The following is a 22,254-nucleotide window of genomic DNA, read 5'->3' on the forward strand; positions in this document are numbered from 1 at the left end:
ATTTGCCATTGAAATAACTAGGATTAAATTATTTTATATAAACATTTGTGTGTGTGTGTTTGTATGTCTAAGAACTGTTTAAACATTTTTTTATGACTTTTATGATGGGAAATTTGCAAGATACTTAGAAGTAGGAAGAATAGCATAGTGAGCCTCCTCGAGCCCCATCATTCAGCTTTAACAGATATCAGCATTTTCTTCACTTCTACTTCTACTGCTTAAAGCAGTTAGAAAATAAAAATCTGTATGTCATATACAAAATTATAAATTAATGGCTTGAAAGTTGTTAAAATATACTGAAAAAATAACTCCTTTTTTAAGATACAGGAAATGAATTGATGAAAACTTTGTTGTTTTGTTATTGTAGCTTGGGAGAGTAAGGAGGATTTATGTGAAATGTAAAACTAAGAACTGACGTACTCTGGCTTTGTTTGCAAGTACAGTAATGTTCCTTTAGTATTTATCAGATAGAAAAGACTTTTCAGTGATATTGCCAATGCATTCACAGTTGCCAGTGCACTCAGAGATGCCAAAGCAAGTTCCCAGTGTGCTGGGAATCATTAGAATTGTTTGAATCATTAAATGGTTTGGAATTGTTAGGATTGTTTGAATCATTAGAATTGTTTGGTTTGGTTCTGTGTAGTTTTAGGGCACAGTTGATCATTATTGTGTAGAATTGATAATTCTCAATTTACTTTTCCCACCCACATCACTGTCCAGAACTCAAGTTGATACGAGATCTTGGAGTTTGAATTAAGCTCTTCACAGTGACAATGACATTTCCTCCTCCTTCCATGGAACTAAAGGGTGTCCTTTGCATGTTAAGACCAGGCATGAAATAACTATTGACTATGAAACTCAAGATACATGTGGAAGCGCATCAGGCGTTGATGAGGTATCTATGCCATTCCTTTGGCTTGACTGGTTTTGTTGCCTTTTTTTTCTGAAATCTACCCCAGAGAGGTTTGGGGTGGTGAATTGACACAGCATCTCTTAGTGTAGGGCTTCTCCACTATCGAGATTGGGGCTGGGTCATTCTTTGTAGAGCAGGCCCGTTCTGTGCACTGTAGGATGCTTGACATCATCCCTGGTCTCTACGCACTAGATGCCAGTAGCAGCCACCCAACTGTACCCCCAGTGGTGACAACTAAAAATGTCTCCAGACATTCCCAAATGTTCCTCAAAGAGCAAAATTGCCTGTGGTTGAGAATCACTGTTTTAGAGTGTAGGACCATCTTACATGTAAAGTTGTGTGTGGATTTCCCTTTCCTTTGTCCCCATCCTAACTCTCCATTTGTAAGCTCCTTGAGGAGAGGAATGAGGGGTTTCTTTCACACTACAGTCCCTCTATTTACTACATGTAAGATAAAGACTTTTGGGGACTGACTAAACCACTGCCTTTTGTTTTTGTTTTTTTCCAAACCATTGGGCCACTTAACAAAGGAGTAATCTGGACACTTCTCTTCCCTAACTTTTTTTTTTAATTGGTTTACCATTAGGTATATGGCGACAGGCATTTCAGTGATAACAGTGGCTCATTTTCTTTCTTATAAAAGACGTTACTATACTGTACAATGGTTTAACCTTTCCTTTAAAAATCTCATGATACAGATGCTTTCGGTTAACAAAAATTCCTTTTGAGTCAGGAAGATTCTGTTTGCCTGCCGATCCCACCCCCTCCCCCAACACATCCCCCGCCTCCCCCCCAGAAAAGAAGAAAGTAAGAAGAAGCATCAACCCTTAAACTACTCAAAGTCCTGAGGCAGCTTTCCCATAACAGATGTTCACATTGACTTCTCTTTTGTAAAGTTCTGTCTTCATTGGCCCACTGCTGGCCTGAGGGCTCCTTCTGTTTGCTTAGGAATGGGGTTGTGCTTTGGCTTAATGCCTAGTGTCCACCCAGGTGATCATCATATATTAAAGAGAGACTATTTATAATGAAAGTGTGAAAACAAGTACTCAGGAGAAAAACATATTACAAAGGGTCTCTACAGTTTCACAATCAGCAATACTATGCTGAAATATAAATTCTACAGATAACTCATAACATGGTAGTATTTAGTGTAGTGGTTGGGAGCCAGCCTCAGATTTCTCATCCCTAAAATGGCAATAATAACAGCCCTTACCTCATAGGGTTGTAGTGAAGATTAAATGAGCAAATCCATTGAAAACTTTTAGGAAAACTACCTAGTATATGAGTTCTCAGTAATTACTTCATTTTCACTTTTTAATTATTTTTCTTCTTTTTGAGAAACCCCAGTATGTTCCCATATTCTTATGTCTTTCAAAATTCCCACTTCTGTTCTCAAAAGAAGTATTTTGTCCCTTTCCTCTTCACACATTTTATCCATTATTTTTGTCACACAAAGAAATCCACGTGGGGCTATCTCAGTTACATATATTGATTTTGTATAGGTGTGTCCTACCTTTTTACATTTTTTATAGATTTGCAGCAAATTTTAAATCCCTCTGAGAATTTGCTTTGTAGAGTGTGGTAAATCTTTTTTTTTTTTTTTTTTTGCAAATGAACAGGGTTTTTTTAGTGAGGAAAACCAAAACTCCTCCTAAATGTCTTCATCAGCTCAATTTCAGATGACTGTACTTTTTTCTGTGACATAAATGTAGATCATTAGCCACTTTGTTTGAAAGAGGTTGTCCTGATTTTGATCCGAAAAGGTCCATATGAATTCAGTTTTGTACCCTCTGCACAAGTTAATAAATATTTCAGGGCTTCCCTGGTGGCGCAGTGGTTAAGAATCTGCCTGCCGACGCTGGGGACACGGGTTCGATCCCTGTCCCAGGAAGATCCCACATGCTGCAGAGCAACTAAGCCCGTACGCCACAACTACTGAGCCTATGCTCTAGAGCCCACGAGCCACAACTACTGAGACCGTGTGCCACAACTACTGAAGCCCATGTGCCTAGAGCCCATGCTCCCAAACAAGAGAAGCCACAACAATGAGAAGCCCTTGCACCACAACGAAGAGTAGCCCTTGCTCGCCGCAACTAGAGAAAGCCTGAGCACAGCAATGAAGACCCAACACAGCCAAAAATAAAAACAAATAAATAAATTAATTTAAAAATAAATAAATAAATAAATAAATAAATAAATAAAATTTTCATTTGTAGCTAAACTACACACTCCTGATTCTATCACTGAGAACACTACATGGGCAGATCCAACTTACTTTGTTAACAAAATGTTTCTGTGAGAGGCGCTCAGGCTGACAGTACAGAGGAATGACCTGGAGCATATTGAATACAGCGATCAGTTCATGCAACATAAAGTCAGCTCCTTTAGAGGAAAGCTTCAGGCAAAGACCGAGAACAGTGAGCAAAAAAGCAGATATTTATGCTTGTGGTAGGTTATTAGATTGACCAAGTGCTTACTTAGTAAATATGCTACCATAGGACTTTTCTTTTTATAGAAAAAGAAGATAGAAAATGAATATAAGTGAAGTATCTAGAATGTAAATGTCTATGCACTGTATGAATGTGGATAGGTTGTTTCAAACTTAAATAAACTCAGAGAGAATAACATAATGAGCCCCTCATATACTCATCACCAAACTTCAACAGTTATCAACTCATGGCTCATCTTGTTTGTTTGTTTTTTGCGGTACGCGGGCCTCTCACTGTTGTGGCCTCTCCCGTTGCGGAGCACAGGCTCCGGATGCGCAGGCTCAGCAGCCATGGCTCATGGGCCCAGCCGCTCTGCGGCATGTGGGATCTTCCTGGACCGGGGCACGAACCCGTGTCCCCTGCATCGGCAGGCGGACTCTCAACCACTGTGCCACCAGGGAAGCCCTCATCTTGTTTCCTGTATATACCTCCCTCTTACCTGCAAATTCTGCATGTAATTTCATCTTTAAATGTTTCAATATGTTAGATCTCTTCCTAGAAAAATGCAGAGTCAAAAGTTTGCATACGGTTTTCAGGAGTTTCCACTTTCCCTAAGCCCAGATTAAGAATAAGTAGCTGAGCTAGCTTGTTTGGAAGTGGGAGAGAGAAAAGATTTCACAAAGTCTTCTGTATGATACTCCAGCTAACAAGTGTCCCATGCTCTATGATTCTTGTTTCTCCCCATTTACTCTTATCTTTGGCATCCATCTGTGATATTTGAGTCAGCCAAAGAGAAAAAGATAAAAGGATACCGAAAGAGGCTGAACTGCCTCCCTCCTTTTTGCCCTCTCCACTCCTTCAAGGTGACCTTTTTTTTTTTTTTTTTGAGATGGATGAGCTAAATGATCTAACAATAACCTACTTGGATGTGAAACAAAAAATCCAGGACTAACAATAATAGAGGGCATTATTAATTTATTGAGCATTTACTACAAACTAAGTACTTTTTGTGCATTCTGTCACTTAAACTAATCAACAAGATGAGCAACTACTAGGTAAGTAGTATCCATGATCCCATTTTACAGATAAAAAACTGAGGTTCAAAGCAGTTAAGCAACTCGCTTAGGATTTGAGGTCAGATCTCTCTGAAATTCTAGCCAGATACTAACAAGACAAGGCTGCCTCTCTCCATTGCACTCTGACAGTTGGCCATACACTTAGCTTATGTGTTCCAAGCAGGTATACATGGAATATTTTACAACACTGTGCATCATTTATAGTTTCTTCTTGGTGTTAGTGTGAGACATTTCAGAGCATTGTATAAGAAAGTCCTTTAACGTATGTGCTATTCTTAAATTAGTTTTGATGGAAGCTAAGAAGCAGCCAGAGACAAGAGCTAGTGGTATATATCTCATATCCAACTGCATCTTAATATTTGAGTCCAAGGCATCAGCAGCTCTCATATGTGTAGCTACGGGAGCCTCCTAATTGTTTCTCCTGTGTCCACTGTTCTTTCCCATCAACATCAATCCCAGAGTGATATTTTACAAATGTTCATCAGGTCTGGTCACTTTTCTGCTTGAAACCCCCCAAAGGCTTCTTATAAGCAGCAGAGAAGAAAAATCAAATTCCTTTCTGAGGCCTACAAAGCTCCATAATATCCGGTCCTGACCATCCCTCTCAGTTTATGCACTGACCTGGTCACCGCTGCAGCCCCGCTGGCTGGGTTATTGATGTCATTCTTGTTTTTCAAAGATGCCAGCCTGCTTCCGGCTCAGGATTTAAGCTCCTCTGATTCTCAACACACATGGCTTCTTATCATTTGGGTTTCGGCTGGAATGTCCCTACTTCAGAGTAGCCTTCTTTTCTCCCAGTGGCTTTTTTTCTTATCTTTTCTGCATTGCACTTGTGTCACTGTGTGAAGTTCTTTCTTTGTTGATTTGTTGCCATCGTGTTTGTCTCTGCTTCCCCACCTTCAGTATGGCTTTTGCGGGCTCAAGAACTCTGCTTCAGTGGCCACTGTATCCTCAGTGCTTCCATAAATGCTGGTTAAATGAATGGCTGGGTTGTTCAGTGGGGTAGTTACGATGTACCTGCCTGTAAAACTCTCAGTCAGAAAGTGCTTGTGAGCTGATAGTGTTCTTGTTGGAGTTGTTAATTCCAGACTGGAATTTCATTATCACATAATCTATACAACAAGTTTTAGGAATTGCCCAAGACAATGCATTTCCTCAAGAACGAGGAGGACCCCTCAGTCTCATGATCTAGGCCCTAAAGTCTCTGTTATTATGAGGTGGCTGCTTTTGCCAGTTTTCGGCTCGTGTGGACTTGACCTTCAAACCAGCAGCATTCAGCTCTCATTTCTGACTGACCTTTTACTTAGGCCCAGGGCAATGTTTTCATCTCTGACAAACTTGACCACTGCTAGTTTCTTAAGAGTGTCTGTCCTTATGAAAAGGGATTTTGCTGCCTGTGTCATAATGATCTCTAATACCCGATAAACTGCGAACAATAGGGGCATTTTGGGGGGATGCTGAAACAAAAAGGCGTCTGCAATTCTGAGGCAGTGCTAAACTGGGGCACATAAAAAAGTTATAGCACGTGGAATGCTGCACTCGCAGCTCCCATCAGGAGGGGGGAGAACTCGACGGTCCTTACAATGAGCTATTATTTTAAGGGCACCATGGAACCACGTAATTGCAGCCCTTTATAAAACCATAAAAATGTGTCAAACATTGTACAAACTCAGACTGGGCTTGAATGTTAGACCAAAAATGTAATAAATAACGTAGTCTTCTTAACCTGATCAAGTATTTAAAGAAAAAATTGAAATGAGGCAGATTTCATCATTATGTAACAACTTCATGGGTTTATTTGTGGTTTTTAAAATGTTCAGTAGAGGAATTCTGCCTGAATATATTTTTGTTTGTCCAGATCCACAGACTTTAATTTTTGTGGAATTTATAGATTTTTTTTAAAAAATTACAAAATTAGTGCCATATACATTATAGAAAATATTAAAAAGAACCAATAAGGTAGCAGCCACCTATAATTTAATCATCCGGAGACAGTCATGAAGAAGATTTTGGATGAATGATTTGTAACTGGTTTTTGTGTGTGTGTGTATGCATATGTATAAACAACATTTTTAAGTCAGTTTAGGGTCACAGTGTATGTAGTGATTCTAACCTGCATTGTGTTCCTGCTTACATGATGAACTTTTCCCCTCATTTAATAGTTTTATAATATATGGACTTCATTCACTGTATTATATCCATCTATATGGGGGCAATTCCCCTCCCCACTCCAAGGACATTTGTAATGTTAGAGACATTTTTGGTTGTCAGAACTGGCATTGGGGGGAAGGTGGTACTGGCATCTACTGGACGGAGACCAAGGATGCTGCTAAATATCCTATAATACACATGCAACCCCACAACAAAGAAGTACCTGGCCATACGGTCAGTCGTGCTGAGATAGGGGAACCTTGAACTTATATGGCTCCTTCATAATTAATTGAATGCATTGCTTTCTATTAGATATTTGTTTCCAATATTTTGTTATTAGAGTTTAATGGTTGGCACACTTTCTGTAAAGAGCCAGATAGTAAATATTTTAGGCTTTGGAGGATATAAGGTCTATGACTCAACTCTGCTCTAGTATTGTAATAGCTTGAGAGCAGTCTTAGACTATATGTAAATGAATGGGTGTGGCTGTGTCCCAATAAAACTTTATTTACAAAAATAGGCGGTGGGCACTACGGTAGTAATTTGTCCACTTCTGTTTTAGGCAATACTCTGATGTACCTCTGTGTTCTTAAATCTTTGCCCTTATATCTGATGATTTCCTTAGAAAAGTTCTTGAAAGTGTGAATTGCTGGATGAACATGTATGTACCTTTTAGAAGTTTATATCAATTTATTTTTCTTTCTCATTCACATCATATGAGATTGTTCATTTAGTGTGGTTTATCCTAATCCCACTTATGCCACCATCATTCCGTCAGATTTGGAACTACCTCCTGGAATGTGGAGTGTGAAAGGTAAAGCAGGGTTTGCCAATTTAAATGCCTTCAGGAGCCAGACAGATTAATGAGTAAATCAGGCCGGTTGTCAGTGTCAGAATAAGGAGTGGTAGGAATGTAGCAAAATGAAGAACAGGTGTCCCATCAAAAGAGGGAAGCTGCTTCTCAACTCTGCCCCCTGCTGGCCCACTAGAAGGTGGTTCATTGTTGCTAGATCTTCTGTTTTATCCAGAGAAACCAGAAATCCAAATTTTAGTATGATAACTCCCAGTTTTTAATTAAATACTCTGTAGGCCATACCTGTGGACTCTGCCCATGGGCCACCAGCTTGAGGACTTCTGCTTTAACTGTGACTTATCAAGGGGTCTACAGTTTAGAGATGGAGACAGATCTCCAGGATCCTGGCCCTAAGCATCGTGGATGAGAGCTATAAGAGTTGGCAGCCTTTGGGTCTGCCCTCATAGAAGAGGAAGCTTTATAACTCAGATTAGGGAGGTGCACTGTGAATCAACAGCCTGGCTTGGAGATATTACCTCCAGAGATTTCTGAATTAGTTAGGAAGAGTGAGGGTCTGCCACTTCTCCATCTCCTCAGGACACTTCTAGAGGCTTCAGGATCCTAGCCTCCAACCTGTACAAGGCCCTACACAATCTGACCCTTTGTCCTTAGTTTCTAGTCTCTCCCCTCATTCATGCATTTCAGCCACACTGCCTTCATTCAGTCATTGATTATCCAAATATTTGCTGAGCTCCTACTATGTGCCAGGCCATGTTCTGGACAAAGTAGAGCAGGGTATGTATGGGGATGGAGAGCACTGGCAGGGTGGGAGTTGGGATCTGTAAGTTCTTAGGATGGTTGTGGGAGATAAGATCAGAGAGGTCATGACCCCAGGGTGGAGGGGGAAGGGGGCACAGTAGGCTGGAGTCTTCAAAGTTTTCTGTGCATAAGAATCTACCTGGAGAACTTGTTAAAACATAGGTTTCTGATCCTCACCCAGAGATTCTGATTCGTTAGCTCTGAGATGGGGCCCAAGAATATGCATTTCTAACAGGCCCCATAGGTAATTCTGGTTTAGGGACCCGTAGGCCATTGTAAGTAGTTTGTTTTCTCTCAGACATAAATAGGGAGCCATTACAGAGGGGTTCGTTTTGCAGAGGAGTGACATAATCTGACATATTTTACAAGGATCACACAGTGTATTGAACACAGGCTGCAAAAGAGCACAGACAGAAGTAGGTGGAAGAATCAAGAGGCTTTCAGTCATCCAAGTGAGAAATCATGGTGGCCCGGATCAAGTGGTAACAGTAGAGATGGTGAAAATTAGTTAAATTCGGGATATATTCTGAAAAGGAAGCCAGTACTTCTTGATGGAGTAGATGTGGGGTGTGAAGGAACGAAATGAATCAAAGAAGACCAAGGGGGCTTCCCTGGTGGCGCAGTGGTTGAGAGTCCGCCTGCCGATGCAGGGGACGCGGGTTCGTGCCCTGGTCCGGGAGGATCCCACATGCCGCGGAGCGGCTGGGCCCGTGAGCCATGGCCGCTGAGCCTGCGCGTCCAGAGCCTGTGCTCCGCAACGGGAGAGGCCACAACAGTGAGAGGCCCGCATACAGCAAAAAAAAAAAAAAAAAAAAAAAAAAAGATGACCAAGGTTTTGGAAATGAGCAGTGAGGTTGAACAAGATGAAGGTCATTTTTTTTGGTAATTTCATATGTTTCAACCTAATGGAAGAATGGGGGTACCATCTACTACGATGGAGAAGACCATAGGGGCAAGAGGAGGATGGACACTTTAAGCTTGAGACGTCTGCAGTCCTCCCAATGGAGTAAGCAGGTGGAGCTGAGTGTGGAGTTCAGGACATCTAAACAGAGTGTTTAAATCCAGGAGCCTGGCTTAGGTCACCAGGGCTGTGCGTGCAGAGAGAGGAAATCAAGCTCTGAGCCTTGAGGCATTCTGACATTTACGAGGGAGAGAAGAGGAGAAAACTAGCAAAGGCCACTGAGAAGAAATGTTGAAAGAGGCAAGAGGAAAATCAGGCGAGTGCGGTCGAGAAGCAGCCAAGGAAGGAATGTGTGTGAAGAGCCTCCTTGCTGTTCCCTGAGCATGGGAGGCTTCTTCACACCTGAGGACTTTTGTACTTTGCTGGGTTTCTCTTCCCACCTGTCTGCCTGGCTCATTCTCTTCCCCAACTTCAGGTCTGTGCTTAAATGTCATCTTCTGGGTGAGCCTTGCCCCAAACAACCTGTGTAAGATGAAGACAGTTGCCGGGCATCTGGTTGGTACTCAGACAGTATTTGGTGAATAAATGTGAAGATATAAGTCTTTTGATCGGGGCAGAAGTCCAGGTGAAAACGTATTAAAGCCATGCACTCAAGGTGTGGTGTGGTTTGTGGACCAGCAGGGTGGGCATCCCCTGGGAGCTTATTGGAAATGCAGGACCTTAGGCCGCACCCCAGACCTACAGAATCACACAGCACTTAACAAGATCCCAGATGATTTATATAGACATTAAGGCTCGCACCCAATCCTGTATTTAGTTCTTTTTGTATATGGTAAGAGGACGACTGGGTATACTCTCTGACAGTAACAACTCAAAATAAGAGGTTAAAACTATGAAAATCCAGAGTCCATAGTTCCTTCTGTATTCAATCAGTTGTCGTAATATGATCTTTAATAAGTTGTGAGGAGAGGCTTTCAAGAATACTTTGTAGGCTAGCCAAGTGAGTTCTTAGTTTTATTTTGAATTGACCTAAGCTAAGAGTGAACATATAAAATGCACAGCATCAGGTACATGGTAGACAATTTTGAGCTAATTGTTTTCTGTGTTTTAAAAAATCTTGGTACTTATGACATATCATAAGTAGGAGGTAATAAGCATATCCTGTGTTCCTATGTCCAGTTATATGGAAAAACAACTATAAAATTATTTATACATATACTGTTTCTCTTTAGAAAAACCACCTCATTCTTCAAACCTTGCTAAAGCTTCAACAAAACAGGAAAGCTGAATTCTAGATTGGTAAAACTTTCTTACAGAGCACTGGTTGACATTTTCTGTAAACACTAGATATTTTAGGCTCTGGGGGCCACGTGGGCTCTGCCGCTGTAGTGTGGGCGCAGCGTGGACAACATGTAAACGAATGGATGGGGCTGTGTGCCAGGAAGCTTTATTTATGGACACTGAAATTTGGATTTCATAGAATTCTCATGTATCATGAAATATCATTCTCCTTTTGATAGTTTTCAACCATTGAAAAATATAAAATCTATTCTTAGTTTCTAAGCCATACAAAAACAGGGAGCAGGCCTGATTGGGCAGGTGGGCAGATCCCTGTGATAGAGAAAAGGACCTGGGCATATCAACCTTGGTCACTTCTGACTTTCCTTTATTTAAGTACTCATTGTTTTTGCTTTTTGTTTGCATATGACTTTTTAAAATTGAAGTATAGTTGATTTACAATGCTGTATTCATTTCAGTTGTACAGCAAAGTGATTATTATACATATGTATATATCTATTCTTTTTCAGATTCTCTTCCATTATAAGTTATTACAAGATATTGACTATAGTTCCCTGTGCTGTACAGTAGGACCTTGTTGTTTACCTGTTTCATATATAGTAGTGTGTATCTGTTAATTCCAAACTCCTAATTTTTCCCCTTCCACCCCTGCTTTTCCCTTTGCAAAACCATAAGTTTGTTTTCTATGTCTGAGTGTCTGTTTTCTTTTTTGTAAATATGCTCATTTGTATCATTTGTTTAGATTTTGCATACAAGTGATATCATATGGTATTTGTCTTTCTCTGCCTGACTTACTTTACTTAGTATGATAGACTCTAGGTCCATCCATGTTGCTGCCTATGGCATTATTTTATTCTTTTGAATGCCTGAGTAATAGTCCATTGTGTATATATACAACATCTTCTTTATCCATTCATCTGTTGATGGACATTTCGGTTGCTTCCATGTCTTGACGATTGTAAATAGTGCTGCTGTGAACATAGGGGTGCATGTGTCTTTTCGAATTAGACTTTTCGTCTTTTATGAATATATGCCCAGGAGTGGGATTGCTGGATCATACGGCAACTCTATTGTTAGTTTTTTGAGAAACCTCCATACTGTTCTCCATAGTGTCTACACCAATTTACATTCCCATCAAAAGTATAAGAGGGTTCCTTTTCTCCACACCCTCTTCCAGCATTTATTATTTGTCTGCATATGATTTCGATTCTTCTGTCTTAGGTCAGGATTCGTATTCTTGTCCTTCTTTTTTGTTAGGGAGACCTTTGTACAGGTTGTACAGCAAACACGACTGAGTGAGAACATGTGTTCTGGACTGGTGTTTTCTTTCGTGGTAGTGTTATAATTGTGGGACTGAAAAGAATCTTGGCACCTCTCAGATGTGACCCTGGGCAAGACTTTGCTGAAATTATTTCAGAAAGCTAGCTTCCTCTGTTTCATCATTTTCTCAGGGATGGTGATTGCATTGTTGACCATCTCTGTACATAGTCCTTTAAAAAACAGTATGAAAAGAATAGTGGTTTGGGAGTGGTAGTGGATAGCAATTGATTGAATTATAATCCTTTTACTATTTCTTTAACTTACTGAGCAAAAGAACACATTCTCTCTCTAAACACAAAATGAGAAATCTAAATACTTTGTTGACTTGTTAAAAAAGTAAAATCAATTATAAACTAAAAGGATTATGGGAATCTTCACTCAATTTTATTTTTATTCTGGTTTACAAATAGTAGAAGGACTAGAAGGACAGTGAACATCAGATGGGGATTTTTTTTCCTCCAGTGAATTCTTTTGTCAGCCAATTTGATAGTATCTGCAGGCACCATCTTACACTGATGTGCTCCAGGATCTCTTTAGAATGAAACTGGTGGAAAATAACCTGTCAGTGTCACCTGGGAAGTGGCGAAGCTAAACTGTGACAATTAGAATGTGAGTTATTCCAGTTCTCTTGCTATCAATTCAGGATCTGAGTGAAGAAAGGAAAAAGGGCAAAAAGATAGTAGTAGTAATAAGGAAGAAAAGTTTCAAAGCCAGTGGACTTTTGCCCTTGATCCAGAGAGCTAACATACTTTATTTATGTGAAATATAAGTTACGTCAATAAAATACTCTATTTCGATAGAGTAAGAAGTATTCCAGGTTTATTTTGTGGTCTGTGCTTCTAGTGCTCAGCAATACCCAACTTTTGGTATCCGAATTCTGTGGTATAGTTGGTTTCAAGGTCAAAAACATGAAAAAATTATCAGGAAATCATGCAGACGTTTAACACCACATATGTTTTCAGTTGCACGCTTGTTTGGCTATTTAAAAATTAATGAAAGGGAAATCAATCACTAAAAAGCTATGGTTTAGGATGGCTGAACACAGAACATTATATTTATATGGCTTTGAAAATATTCCGAGGACTGTAGTATAGAGCCTCATAATAATGCTATGAGAAGTTAGGGCAATTAGTGTTTCCTTCCAGCATCTTCTGGATATGAGGGAAGCAACACACACAGAGGTTGTGTCGCACACCACCACCACACAGTGGGGATGGCATGGCTAGGATGGGGTGGAGATAATGCAACAGTACTAACTGTTCCAGATCAGCGCTTCTCAAAGTGTCTCAGAGAGCCCTGGGGGTCTCCAAGACTCCTGTGGTTCTGTCAGGTCAAAACTACTTTCATAATAATACCAAGAGGTTATTTTCCTTTTTTTCATGCTCATCTCTCACGTACAGTACTATGCCATTTTATATTAGGGACTTGAGCATCTGTGGATTTTGCTATCTGAAGAGGTCCTGAAACCCATCCCCATGGATTCTGAGGGATATCTATATACAGAAGAGTTTTACAGAGGCTACATGATGTGTTAAAATGTCGTTGTTCTCATGGCCAGTGGACTATGTGCTAGTGGATAATCTTATGTTTTAAAAATCTCTAAGTCTTAATTCCTAAGATGAGAAATATGGATAGATATAACCTACATAAACAGAAGAACTTCAAACAGTTTAAAAGCATCCTAGGACAAAAACAAAAAAGTTTGAGAATTGCTGTTTGAGATAGGTTGCTAAGCCTGGTAGAGGTGTGATTTCATTTAATACAGAAAACACCTCTAAGAGGCAGGTTCTATTGTCATTCCCATCGAGCACATGATGTGACGAAGGCCTGGAAAGGTTAATGACTTGCAGAAGGTCATAAAAGTAGTAAGCTGCAAAGTCTGAATTTGAACCCAGGTTTCAGCTTCTTAATTCTTCTGTTGACTGTGCTGTCAGGCATGATATCCCTGTCAGAGAAGCACCAGAAATGCTTGGATTTGATGCTAAGTTCTCAGAAGAGGAACTAACTTCTCAAAACCTAGGCCATCCCCTTCAGGGAATGTAGATAGGAAGATTCTCCTTGTGGGCATTATAGAGCAGAGACCACATTCTACTGGCTTGTGGGCTGAGTCCAGCCAACAGATTTGTTTGATTTGTCTTCTACAATATGAAAAATCAAACAATTCGGTGTCATTTTTGTAATCTGGGAGATTTCATTTAAAAAACAAGTTCAGATTGCCAACTAAATTGAAAAATTGGAAGATCTAGCTAGACTGGAATAGTTTTCCCATATGGCCACAATCAGTTGCAGATTATGTTAGCTATTCCTTTTAGATGAAATATCTGCCCTCTAGTTTGCCACAGGCCTCATCACTCCCTATTACACACCACAGATCATGACCTCATTTATGTTACCTGCTTTAGGTGTTTGGAGTGGAGACATCTGGGGATGTTCTGTCTTCTCCATAGTGTTTATAGCCAATCTGTTCTCAACTTACTTAAAAAGACACTGACAGTAAAAGGGCAAAAATACATCCCACTCTGACTACCCCAACCTGGTTGTAGTAAAGACCTCACTGACAATGCCAAATAGAGAACAAGTTGCTTTTTTCCTTACTGAAGCTTAAAATTTTGATTCATTAAAAATAAGGATCTGCCAGTGAATTAACATTTATTTTTAAATGTGCAGCCCCTTGTGTTTAAAGTGTAATAGTGAAATAAGCACATTACACCAATTGCCCTCATTTTATGTTTATTTTAGAAATGTCTGTCGTCCTCATCATTATCGTGTCTGGACCCTTTATGAAACTTAAAATGTCTCTGTGAACCTCTGTGTGCATGTTAGATCAGTCATTTGAAACAATTTGAGGTTGTCAACTGAAGGACTTCATTATCCTGGGCATTTGGATGGAATTATTGAATTTCAAATTCTTGTGCTTAAAGTATCTCACCAATTCAGCAGTGCATATCAACCATTATCATAATTTTTAGATATATATTTGTTTGCCTTTTATCTTCCTTTGCCTCCCCCCAGACTCTCAGGGTCATAAATCTGGCAATTATATCTACTTGCTCACAATGTGTATTCTGTGCCTTGCACAGTGTTTAGCACATAATAACAGTAAATAATGGAATGAATAAATGAGGAAATCTATAAATGCATCAGTTGTGTATATGATAACTCTTATTCTTCTCTAGCCCCAAGAATTATATTAAAAGATTTTTTAGTGAAAAATTTTCTGCTTCCTAATTTGAGGATTAAATTGGGGAGATGTGCATTTCTTATTTTCCACATAAATATATATCCAAAACTGCCTCTGTATGTATGTATTTTTCCTTTTCTATTTAGAATAGCTCCCACTCTTCCTGATGCAAGGTCAGTAGGAAATTTATATATCTGTCCAGCTAAGAATAAGATGCACATTGAGACCAGGATGCAAGATGAGGCTGTTGAACTTGAAAGTTCATCAGAGACTCCCCCATACTGAAAGACACTCTTTCTGCATTTGGAAGGGCTGAGTTATTCGGCCATTAAAAGAGTCTCATGTGTAGCTTTTAGGCAATGTTCTCTAAAGGGGGCATCTAGCTCTTAACCTATTGCTGAAAGAGAAATACCATTGTCTATTAATACTACTGGAACTAAAGATGAATAGTGAATTGGCCTTGATCTGACAGTGAGTTTGACTTTGATAGCTCATCCCTTAAAAAGGTTCTTTTATATTTATGAAAAAAAAGTATGACGTCAAGCTGGGTGGGGTGCGAGGGGGGTTGATATCAATATTTAAGAGCAAACTCGTAGGGCTTCCAAAAAAAAAGCCCTTTGTGTGAACTTTTTTTTTTTACATGCATAACTAATTAGCTTAGGTTATTATAAGCAGGGCTGCTGTGATAAAGTTTCCGGTGGTGTCTCGGGATACCTTGTTTATAGTACTTTTCTCTATGCCAGTCTACGAATCGGAGTTACAGAAAGTAGAGGGAGTGAATAGTCTACCGTTATTTGTTGGATTGGGGCCACCTAAAACGTGGTTATGCTGGAAATGCTAGAATATAATCACTATCAGGTGAGCTTTATTTTTATATTTAGTCTCTGAAATGTAATCAATAAATTGAGCGTTTCACCTTTTCATGTTACTGTAGTAGACACAGTTTTCAATAAGTACATGTCTTCCCATTTAATGCTGTTTATTGTTTGATACCATAATCAGTAACTCAATGTAGTTTTGAATAAAGTAAATATTAGTAGGATTTTTTTCCCCTGGTGCATGGCTGTGCTCTCTCCATGAGCTCTTGTTCATGCCTCTAAGATTAAATTGTGTTTATCAAGGAAAAAGTGACTAAATTGAGTATCATTGATTTTTTTAAGTTCTTATTCTCTATTAATGTCTATAAGAAAGAAGGGAAAAATAATGTTGGTGGCTTAATATTCATGCCTTTAAAAACACATACATAGAAGTGCTATGTGTTTGAAGGAAACTGCTTAATGTGGAATTGCTTTTTATGTTGAGTTTAAGATCTTAATTAAAATGTTGAACAATCATGTCCAAATGCAAGTGGGAGGAACTGATCCACAACTAGTTGATTTAATCATCCGAATGTTTCTGTTTCCGTTCTACAGCCGTTTTATAGTTGTTCCTTAAGGAGCATTTATTGTGTTTTTTTAAAAAAGAAAGCGGTTCTGTTTGCCAAAGAAAACTGAAATGAATCAAGTTATGCACCTTCTTCCAGATTGTTGTTTTGATCTTAACAAACTCTTTCAGGTGTGTTGGGGAAATTTTTGCCCTACAGATAGTGGCAAATTTTTAGTCATCAGACATGAGAAGAAGGGCACAAGATTTTAAAGAGATGATGGACCGCCAATTAGCAGGGAAATGAAACAGGGCAGAGTATTACCCCAAATCCTAAGAGTTAGCCTTTAAACTTCAGTAGTATCAAAATCCATCAGCACAGTGCCTGGTACCTAACAGGGGCTTAATAATCTATTCTGTTGGTGGACTGGCCCGTCTCATGCTTGTGCCTGAAAGAAGAGCTGTCCGAAACTCACCAATAACAGCGCTCTCTTCTCTTCCCTCCGTGGCTATGTTCAGGTGCAGACCCACCTCGAAAACCCCACCAAGTACCACATACAGCAAGCCCAAAGGCAGCAGGTAAAGCAGTACCTTTCTACCACTTTAGCAAATAAACATGCCAACCAAGTCCTGAGCTTGCCATGTCCAAACCAGCCTGGCGATCATGTCATGCCACCAGTGCCCGGGAGCAGCGCACCCAACAGCCCCATGGCTATGCTTACACTTAACTCCAACTGTGAAAAAGAGGTAATTCATGTCTCCTCCCCTCTCCTTTTTCTTACACTGAATGACTGTCTGTTGGATCTCCCTCCCGCACTTGACCGTGGACTCCAGTCTGTCCGCGTGGCCACCTTCGCTGGCCATTGTCCCCGATTCCCTGTTCTAGTTGTCACCCTCCAGCCTCTTCTCCCTGTCACCATCCCTGGGTTATTGGGTTATGGCTCCTGGCAGGGGACCTGGCCCCCTCAGAGCAGAACCTAGATGCGAGGACACTTTTTCTTCCACCCCGTTTCTGCTTTGTTAGCTGAGTGTTCTCTTCCATTCCTTTCCGTTTACAGAGCAGTGAAAATGCAAGGAGAGAAGGAAAGGTGGAAAAGGGAGAGTAAAAATAGAAAAGGTGTCGGACAGGCGGTTTAGAAGTTCCGCTTGCTGTGAACGTCTGGGATGTTATTTTTATTGCTCCCTGAGTTGGAAAGGAAAAAAAAAAAAAGCACAGAGTGTGCATGGCTGGATTGGAAGAATATAGCACATGAAAATCTAACAGAAAAGCAAAGATTTCCTTGCTGGGTGAATTCGGTTTCCTAATAAAATTGCCACTGCTGGTGAAATCTCCTTTTTGTAAAGGCTGGGTTGGAGACAAGACTCAAATGTACCTCAAGCTAATTGTTGCATCAAAATTTGAAGCATACCTAACAGGAGAGTTGTGATTTAATACGTTATTTCCAAATATGAGATGATGAGCTTCATTTTAGTGGAGTTTGTCCTCTGAAATGTTCATGTGATTCAGAGGTGACTCTTCTGAAGTTTGGTTGATTTTAATTTCTAGAGGGACTAAGTCTTTTCCCTTTTGCCCAAACCAACCATCTTATTCTTCTCTGTCCATGTTTGTCATCTGTCAAGCTGATTTGCTGGAAGAAGTTCTTCCTTCATTATTTTGTTTCTCAGTCAGATTACACTTTATCGGAAAGCTTAGTTCATCTTGTTGCCGCGCCATCCGCCTCGTGTGAATATGTCATTGAAAAGTCATTTGCAAATCCAGATCATAGGCTGATTTTGCTTGTGTTTTTGCAGGGATTTTATAAGTTTGAAGAACAAAACAGGGCGGAGAGCGAATGCCCAAGTATGAACACGCATTCACGAGCGTCGTGCATGCAGGTACTGAATGACTCAGCAGCCGAAAGATGTAACGCTCTGTAATGAGGATCTATATTTGTGGCTAATCACACTTTCCTGATGACTTAAGGGTTTTTCTCCCCCCATTGATTTTTTTTTTAATTGAGGAAGCTATGAACAGAGCTATTTTCTTCATAATGTCTCATGATTTAAAAATTCCTAGGGAAATGATACTTAAAATGCATTTTTCCCTGAGTTGCTGTAAGTCATTAAACAGTGCTTAAAATACGTAAATTTTAATAAAATAGAATGTAAACTACTGTACTTCATTTAGATACCATCATCAAAATATGTTATACAAATTTATAGGTTAGCAACTTTGACAGGATATTTGTAAAACCAAGATGTGTGTGTGTGTGAGATCTATATATTGTTTTATAAAATGGAATCTCATGGAAAATATATTTTGAAATTTTATTTATTCATTTAATGATAAATCATGGATATTTTCCCAAGTAATGAAAAGTTCTTCTATGACATCCTACTTAATGGCTATATAAATCATGCTATACCTATTTATAAATATATTTATGTATTTTTAATGTGTATATATATATGAGAAAGAAGAATAAGCAACACAAAATTATTATTTTTTTGCTTTTCTCTACTGCCTTTTATCAACATGTATGACTCTTTTCATAAGAGAAAAAATTCTCTCATACCAAGCCCACTAATTTCATTTCCCTAAAAATAAAATAAAAATTTTACGTAGAAAGGCTGCTCATAAGTCTTCTGGCCCATTTTCCAGTTCACCAACTCATTTAGAAAATCATCTCTTAAAAAAAAACAAACGAAACAGATACAGCTGATGTACCTGGAAAGGAAACAGTGTGCTGACAGTTATTCAAAACTGACCTCCAATTATTCTCAGGGGTCACTTAATGCCACTCATTTTTTGAATGTTTACTATATTCTTGGTACTGTGAGCACTTTATATGGTTTGTCCTGAAATCTCACAGGAATCCAATAAGGCCATGAGTATTATTACCCCCATTTTACAGATTGGGACACTGAGGCTCTTAAAGGTTAGGGGTGTTGCCCCAATCCAGAAAGTGGGAGAACCAGGATTCCGACAAGCCCCATGATGTTGGAGCCTGTCTTCTTTAATTAGAAAATGGCAAAAAGACACAAAGGAGCATCCCTCTGAGTTCTGAGATTTCATTGTGTACTTGTGAAGCACAATTAAGACCCAAGTGTGTGTGCACACACACACCAAGTAGCTCAAACATATAAGGTGTTTGCGAAGAAATGTTTTCACAGACTTGTCTTTGCAACTGCTGCAATGCACGTGTAATCACTGTTGTTTATTATCATAACTAATGTTTTGGTACTACAGGAATAAAATTGATCTAGAGGGAATATCAGCTCCACGACTATAATGATAACCTTGTCCTGGTGTACTCCTCTGGGAGTGCCAAGCACACTGGCAGCTGTACAAGGAGAAACTTATTTTACAAGTCCTTGTAAGATTAGTGCAGGGATACCCAGTGGCCTGGGAGCCACAGTGCCCCACACACCCCTGTGGGAGCAAAGGGCTGAATTGCCATCTGTGGTTTTTTATTCCAAGGAGGGTGTGGGAAAGGTACAGGGCATAGTCTTTAGAGGAGAAAAGGAAAAGGCAGCTATCATTCAAGATGAAATTCCCTGGTTCATCTTTCTTGTTGAAGGCAGGCAGTTTTGCATAAAAGTTCAGAGCATGGTTCAAACTGCGGCTCTAACCCTTCTCCAACGTGTGACTTTGGGCAAGTTGCTTCTCATATATCTCACCTGGAAAATTGCTATAATAATAGCACCTACCCTGATAGGGTTATTGTCAGGATAAATGACGCAGCACATAAAAAGTCCTGCGCCCAGTGTCTGACACCTAGTAATCACTCACTAAGTGCTGGTTGCATATGTCATCCTCATCCCCCATTAGTGTTAATGGTCTTCAATAATATTCTTATTTGGGGAGGAAGAGGACAGTTACCTCTTAGAATCTAACTAAAGAATGTTATTGCTTTGGGTCAGGAAAGACCATGGATTTTTTTTTGGGTTGTTTTGTGGTTTTTGCTTATATCCGTCTGTTTTCCATTGCCTTTTTCCTTCAGATGGATGATGTAATCGATGACATCATTAGCCTAGAATCAAGTTATAATGAAGAAATCCTGGGCCTGATGGATCCCGCCTTGCAAATGGCAAATACGGTATCGGTGATCTTTTATTCTACAAGAAAATCTTGTGACATTATTTCCAGTGTTTTCTCCCTTTTCCTGAATTTTCAGTTTATCTTTGCAAGTGATTCATTGAGAAATGTATTGATGAGGAGGCAGAGAAGTATCTCAGGATCACAAATAAATGACTTAGACATCAGAAATTAAGAATTTCTCATGAGGGCTTCTCTGGTGGCGCAGTGGTTGAGAGTCCACCTGCCGATGCAGGGGACACGGGTTCGTGCCCCGGTCCGGGGGGATCCCACATGCCGCGGAGCGGCTGGGCCCGTGAGCCATGGCCGCTGAGCCTGTGCGTCCGGAGCCTGTGCTCCACAATGGGAGAGGCTACAACAGTGAGAGGCCTGCGTACAGCAAAAAAAAAAAAAAAAAAAAAAAAAATAATTCTCATGAGTTTATCAGTAACCCCAAGATGAAGCTCTGCATTCCCTGGAGTCCAAGTCCACTTTCAGTAGCACGTTAGATCTTCCAGTTGCCCTTGACATCTGATGCCCAACTTAGAATACTGCTGCCAAGGGAAATACTCTGGACTGTGTTATTTACAGTGGTTTTCTAGTTGGCCTGAAAAGTTAATGCACTTTTTAAAGGAGATCCCTTATTATTCACAGGTGATAGAGTGACATTCAAGTTACCCTTCTTCAACAGCAAATTTATTCCAATTTTAGTTAATTAATCAGGGGTCATATTTGCTCTTCTCTGTTACTTATTCCTGTTTGCAGTTTGGAGCCTTGCTTGTAGAGTTCATTTTCTTGCACTCCTTCCATTTTTGTCTTATTTGGTCCTTGCAGGAATTCCTTGGGTCATTGCCCTCCGTTTTAGGGTTAGGAAAAGTTAGGTTGTGTTGCCCTAGATTACACAGCTCGGATGTGTCAGAGCCAGGACTCCTCAGTACATCTTTGAATGCCTAGTCCCATCCTTTTCTGTTTTCTATACGAGCAATGCCATGAAACTATCATATTCTTTAGTAATTAGTATTTAAAAGGCTAACTTCCATGGTGGTAAGGGGGTAAAAGGGAGTTGTTGTTAATGGGTATGGAGATTCAGATTTGCAAGATGAAAAAGTTCTGGAGATGTGTTGCCCAACAATGTGAATATACTTAACACAATTGAGCTGTACACCTATTGGATTGGCCAGAAAGTTTGTTCGGGTTTGCCCAGAAAACCCGAACGAACATTTTGGCCAACCCAATAAAAATAGTTAAGATGAGAAATTTTAGGTCATATGTTTTTTACCCCACATACACACAAAAAAGTTTTAAAGACTAAATTCCAATAGTAAATTTCCTTGGGAAGGGAATGTGGTAGCTCTTATTTATACTAAAATCCCTAGAAAACCAATTTTTTTTTTTTTTTTTTTTTTTGCGGTACGCAGGCCTCTCACTGTTGTGGCCTCTCCCGTTGCGGAGCACAGGCTCTGGACGCACAGGCTCAGCGGCCATGGCTCACGGGCCTAGCCGCTCTGCGGCATGTGGGATCTTCCCAGACCAGGGCACGAACCCGTGTCCCCTGCATCGGCAGGCGGATTCTCAACCACTGTGCCACCAGGGAAGCCCCCAATTTTTTATAGTTAAGTTTTCTTATCTATCTTGATCCAGTCCTTTAAGTCACTTACTTGAAGTCTTGAGGGTTAAGGACGACTCCCCTAGAAACCTCTAAGCTTCTTCTGGGATCCTTAGTTTTGTCAATTTCCTGTCCATTTAAACTCACCCCCTCATTTTGAAAGAACTAAATATTCTTTCTGACACGTTTCCGTGCCAAACTCTTCCCAACTTCTTTGAGCCCTTGCTTGGCTTCTGTGGAACCCTCTTGCTTCCAACTTTTGCGCATCCCGTGAGGCAGACTGCACTTTGGCAGCTGTCAAAATCCTAGGACGAACAGGAGCAAAAACCTTGGAGGAGCTTGCACTG

General features: G+C 40.0%; 1 protein-coding gene across 11 annotated transcripts in view; it reads left to right on the forward strand.

The window, feature by feature from the left end:
• MITF (melanocyte inducing transcription factor) overlaps nucleotides 1–22,254 on the forward strand; it is a 226,576-nt gene that overhangs the window by 176,836 nt on the left and 27,486 nt on the right. For 9 of the 11 annotated variants that reach the window (XM_060109998.1, XM_060110000.1, XM_060109999.1 and 6 more), the window contains exons 3-5: nucleotides 16,764–16,991; nucleotides 18,036–18,119; nucleotides 20,228–20,323. In XM_060109998.1, the coding sequence (XP_059965981.1) occupies nucleotides 16,764–16,991; nucleotides 18,036–18,119; nucleotides 20,228–20,323 (408 nt within the window). The remainder of the gene's footprint in view (nucleotides 1–16,763; nucleotides 16,992–18,035; nucleotides 18,120–20,227; nucleotides 20,324–22,254) is intronic. The other 2 variants (XM_060110008.1, XM_060110009.1) reach the window with 1 other exon arrangement.

Source organism: Mesoplodon densirostris, chromosome 10 (genome assembly GCF_025265405.1).
Source record: "Mesoplodon densirostris isolate mMesDen1 chromosome 10, mMesDen1 primary haplotype, whole genome shotgun sequence".
Lineage (NCBI taxonomy): Eukaryota > Metazoa > Chordata > Mammalia > Artiodactyla > Ziphiidae > Mesoplodon > Mesoplodon densirostris.